The sequence below is a fragment of the Poromitra crassiceps genome (genome assembly GCF_964638095.1).
Source record: "Poromitra crassiceps genome assembly, chromosome: 9".
NCBI lineage: Eukaryota > Metazoa > Chordata > Actinopteri > Beryciformes > Melamphaidae > Poromitra > Poromitra crassiceps.
In genome coordinates this window covers 56,058,408-56,063,407 of record NC_139630.1, presented here as the reverse complement: position 1 = coordinate 56,063,407, position 5,000 = coordinate 56,058,408, and the positions used below count along the sequence as shown (strand labels likewise).

Genomic DNA, 5,000 nt, shown 5'->3' with positions numbered 1-5,000 from the left:
ACTGTGTCTGTGTCCCTGCAGGGTCTGTGTTTTGACTGTGTCTGTGTCCCTGCAGGGTCTGTGTTTTGACTGTGTCTCTGTCCCTGCAGGGTCTGTGTTTTGACTGTGTCTGTGTCCCTGCAGGGTCTGTGTTTTGACTGTGTCTGTGTCCCTGCAGGGTCTGTGTTTTGACTGTGTCTGTGTCCCTGCAGGGTCTGTGTTTTGACTGTGTCTGTGTCCCTGCAGGGTCTGTGTTTTGACTGTGTCTGTGTCCCTGCAGGGTCTGTGTTTTGACTGTGTCTGTGTCCCTGCAGGGTCTGTGTTTTGACTGTGTCTGTGTCCCTGCAGGGTCTGTGTTTTGACTGTGTCTGTGTCCCTGCAGGGTCTGTGTTTTGACTGTGTCTGTGTCCCTGCAGGGTCTGTGTTTTGACTGTGTCTGTGTCCCTGCAGGGTCTGTGTTTTGACTGTGTCTGTGTCCCTGCAGGGTCTGTGTTTTGACTGTGTCTGTGTCCCTGCAGGGTCTGTGTTTTGACTGTGTCTCTGTCCCTGCAGGGTCTGTGCTTTGACTGTGTCTGTGTCCCTGCAGGGCCTGTGTTTTGACTGTGTCTGTGTCCCTGCAGGGTCTGTGTTTTGACTGTCTCTCTGTCCCTGCAGGGTCTGTGTTTTGACTGTGTCTGTGTCCCTGCAGGGTCTGTGTTTTGACTGTGTCCCTGCAGGGCCTGTGTTTTGACTGTGTCTGTGTCCCTGCAAGGTCTGTGTTTTGACTGTGTCCCTGCAGGGTCTGTGTTTTGACTGTGTCTCTGTCCCTGCAGGGTCTGTGTTTTGACTGTGTCTGTGTCCCTGCAGGGTCTGTGTTTTGACTGTGTCTGTGTCCCTGCAGGGTCTGTGTTTTGACTGTGTCTGTGTCCCTGCAGGGTCTGTGTTTTGACTGTGTCTGTGTCCCTGCAGGGTCTGTGTTTTGACTGTGTCTGTGTCCCTGCAGGGTCTGTGTTTTGACTGTGTCTGTGTCCCTGCAGGGTCTGTGTTTTGACTGTGTCTGTGTCCCTGCAGGGTCTGTGTTTTGACTGTGTCTGTGTCCCTGCAGGGTCTGTGTTTTGACTGTGTCTCTGTCCCTGCAGGGTCTGTGTTTTGACTGTGTCTGTGTCCCTGCAGGGTCTGTGTTTTGGTGGCGGTCAAAGCAATGTGGAGGAAATAAAGATCGTGATACGCTGAAAACCAGAGGTACCTGCTACTTTACTAACCTTTCTCTCTCTCTCTCACACACACACACACACACACACACACACACACACACACACACACGTAGCAAAGCATCGTGACGTTGGAAGTCCTAGGCTAAGTGTAGACGTACAACAACACACACATGATGAAACCACACAGAGAGCCACTAGCCACCAGCTGGCCACCACTGGCTCAGATTGTTTGCCACAAGCCGACGTGCTGTCTGAAGCCAGACTGTCTGTCTGTCTGTCTGTCTGTCTGTCTCCCTCCTACAGAGCATGTGCAGACCTGTGCTGATTTAGTGTGGGCTGTGTACCATATGTGTCCATGTACATTTCACTCTCAGAAACGACTGCAAACGGACATGGTGTACCTTTGACCTCTGGAGCAGTACAGCACATTACAGTTGAAGGCACGGTGGCTCAGTTTGTTAGCAATGTTGCCTCACAGCCAAGAAGGTCCTGGGTTCAAACCCCTGGTCTGTCCCAGGTCCTTTCTGCGTGTAGTTTGCATGTTCTCCCCATGTTCTTGTGGGTTTTGTCTGGTGGGTGCTCCGGTTTCCTCCCGCCATCAAAGACATGTACTGTCTGTTAGCTTTGATACTCCGTTGTAGGCTTGCTGGCCGCGGTAGTCGGTGTTAGCGGTGTTACACGGTGGTGAGGCATACACCGATTACATAACATAAGGAAGAAAGAAAGAAAAAAACTCCACCCGCTCGTGCTAGTTTCAGGGTGCACCGGGCTAAATTACAAGCGCTCCCTCTGGGCTGCAGTGTGGCTGCACTGTGACAAACTATAGCTGGATAAACAGAGCTGTGCTGCAGTGTTGAGATTTAGTTTGTTTTGTAAAGGCAGAAGAAGAGCTGGAGTTACAGCAGCGGAGAGGAGCTGACTGACTGGACCGTGAGGACAGCTGAGGATTATTATTAATTTTTTTATATTCTTTTAATATTTTAATATTTTATATCATATTATATATATTTATACGATGTAACCGGTAACACCGGTGTTGTCACGTGTTTATTACCTGGTGTGAAAATGACCACACCGTGGCGTCCCTACTCCGCTGTATCAAACCCAATTCGTTCTGTTGTCTTTTGTGAGACTGTGTTGTCTTGTATTAGTTACTGCAAAACTCACTGTAGCCTAGTCTGCTTCATACGTAGACCCTGTCTCTGTCAGGTCATCCCAGGTTCTGTTTGACATGTAGACCCTGTCTCTGTCAGGTCATCCCAGGCTCTGTTTGACATGTAGACCCTGTCTCTGTCAGGTCATCCCAGACTCTGTTTGACATGTAGAGTAGACCCTGTCTCTGTCAGGTCATCCCAGACTCTGTTTGACATGTAGACCCTGTCTCTGTCAGGTCATCCCAGACTCTGTTTGACATGTAGAGTAGACCCTGTCTCTGTCAGGTCATCCCAGACTCTGTTTGACATGTAGAGTAGACCCTGTCTCTGTCAGGTCATCCCAGACTCTGTTTGACATGTAGACCCTGTCTCTGTCAGGTCATCCCAGACTCTGTTTGACATGTAGACCCTGTCTCTGTCAGCTCATCCCAGGCTCTGTTTGACATGTAGACCCTGTCTCTGTCAGGTCATCCCAGGCTCTGTTTGACATGTAGACCCTGTCTCTGTCAGGTCATCCCAGGCTCTGTCTCTGTCAGGTCATCCCAGGCTCTGTTTGACATGTAGACCCTGTCTCTGTCAGGTCATCCCAGACTCTGTTTGACATGTAGACCCTGTCTCTGTCAGGTCATCCCAGACTCTGTTTGACATGTAGACCCTGTCTCTGTCAGGTCATCCCAGGCTCTGTTTAACATGTAGACCCTGTCTCTGTCAGGTCATCCCAGGCTCTGTTTAACATGTAGACCCTGTCTCTGTCAGGTCATCCCAGGCTCTGTTTAACATGTTGACCCTGTCTCTGTCAGGTCATCCCAGACTCTGTTTGACATGTAGACCCTGTCTCTGTCAGGTCATCCCAGGCTCTGTTTGACATGTAGACCCTGTCTCTGTCAGGTCATCCCAGACTCTGTTTGACATGTAGACCCTGTCTCTGTCAGGTCATCCCAGACTCTGTTTGACATGTAGACCCTGTCTCTGTCAGGTCATCCCAGGCTCTGTTTGACATGTAGACCCTGTCTCTGTCAGGTCATCCCAGGCTCTGTTTGACATGTAGACCCTGTCTCTGTCAGGTCATCCCAGGTTCTGTTTGACATGTAGACCCTGTCTCTGTCAGGTCATCCCAGGCTCTGTTTGACATGTAGACCCTGTCTCTGTCAGCTCATCCCAGGCTCTGTTTGACATGTAGACCCTGTCTCTGTCAGGTCATCCCAGACTCTGTTTGACATGTAGACCCTGTCTCTGTCAGGTCATCCCAGACTCTGTTTGACATGTAGACCCTGTCTCTGTCAGGTCATCCCAGGCTCTGTCTCTGTCAGGTCATCCCAGGCTCTGTTTGACATGTAGACCCTGTCTCTGTCAGCTCATCCCAGGCTCTGTTTGACATGTAGACCCTGTCTCTGTCAGGTCATCCCAGACTCTGTTTGACATGTAGACCATGTCTCTGTCAGGTCATCCCAGACTCTGTTTGACATGTAGACCCTGTCTCTGTCAGGTCATCCCAGGCTCTGTCTCTGTCAGGTCATCCCAGGCTCTGTTTGACATGTAGACCCTGTCTCTGTCAGGTCATCCCAGGCTCTGTTTAACATGTAGACCCTGTCTCTGTCAGGTCATCCCAGGCTCTGTCTCTGTCAGGTCATCCCAGGCTCTGTTTAACATGTAGACCCTGTCTCTGTCAGGTCATCCCAGGCTCTGTTTGACATGTAGACCCTGTCTCTGTCAGCTCATCCCAGGCTCTGTTTGACATGTAGACCCTGTCTCTGTCAGGTCATCCCAGACTCTGTTTGACATGTAGACCCTGTCTCTGTCAGGTCATCCCAGACTCTGTTTAACATGTAGACCCTGTCTCTGTCAGGTCATCCCAGGCTCTGTTTGATATGTAGACCCTGTCTCTGTCAGGTCATCCCAGGCTCTGTTTAACATGTAGACCCTGTCTCTGTCAGGTCATCCCAGGCTCTGTTTGACATGTAGACCCTGTCTCTGTCAGGTCATCCCAGGCTCTGTTTGACATGTAGACCCTGTCTCTGTCAGGTCATCCCAGGCTCTGTTTGACATGTAGACCCTGTCTCTGTCAGGTCATCCCAGACTCTGTTTAACATGTAGACCCTGTCTCTGTCAGGTCATCCCAGACTCTGTTTGACATGTAGACCCTGTCTCTGTCAGCTCATCCCAGGCTCTGTTTGACATGTAGACCCTGTCTCTGTCAGGTCATCCCAGACTCTGTTTGACATGTAGACCCTGTCTCTGTCAGGTCATCCCAGGCTCTGTTTGACATGCAATGACATTTCTCAACAGCAGTGCTCTGGTCAACAGTAGCCACTTGTTGGTCTGACTTGTCCTGAGGCCTGGGTGTCTGTTCAGAGGTGTAGCTTCCTCTTCCTCTTCCTCTTCCTCTCAGCCATCTCCATCCAGCCTGCTGCTGACAAACGAGACACATTGTGAATGTGAGAAACCCCGGAGGAGCAATGTACAAACAGCTATCAAGGGAAGGGAGTTTTATGGTTGAATTCCTCATCAGTGGGTTAGTGGAAACAAGCTGAACAAGAGATCCGTGCAGGGATCAGGAGTCAGCTGAGTAACATTCATAGCAAGTGTCTTCATCGTTACCCAGGTCTTCATCGTTACCCAGGTCTTCATCGTTACCCAGGTCTTCATCATCGTTACCCAGGTCTTCATCGTTACC

General features: G+C 50.3%; 2 protein-coding genes across 5 annotated transcripts in view; both read left to right on the top strand.

The window, feature by feature from the left end:
• Positions 1-4,464, top strand: part of LOC310782421 (organic cation transporter protein) — a gene marked incomplete at both ends in the record, with an annotated part of 31,265 nt that extends 26,801 nt beyond the window's left edge. The window contains 2 exons of the mRNA XM_083643081.1: positions 668-730; positions 4,437-4,464. Of these exons, the coding sequence (XP_083499207.1) occupies positions 668-730; positions 4,437-4,464 (91 nt within the window). The remainder of the gene's footprint in view (positions 1-667; positions 731-4,436) is intronic.
• fynb (FYN proto-oncogene, Src family tyrosine kinase b) overlaps positions 1-5,000 on the top strand; it is a 102,491-nt gene that overhangs the window by 16,676 nt on the left and 80,815 nt on the right. For 3 of the 4 annotated variants that reach the window (XM_083643472.1, XM_083643470.1, XM_083643473.1), the window contains exon 2: positions 1,132-1,200. The exons of the other annotated variant lie outside the window; for it this stretch is intronic. The gene's annotated coding sequence lies outside the window, so the exon portion shown is untranslated. The remainder of the gene's footprint in view (positions 1-1,131; positions 1,201-5,000) is intronic. 4 annotated transcript variants of the gene reach the window in all.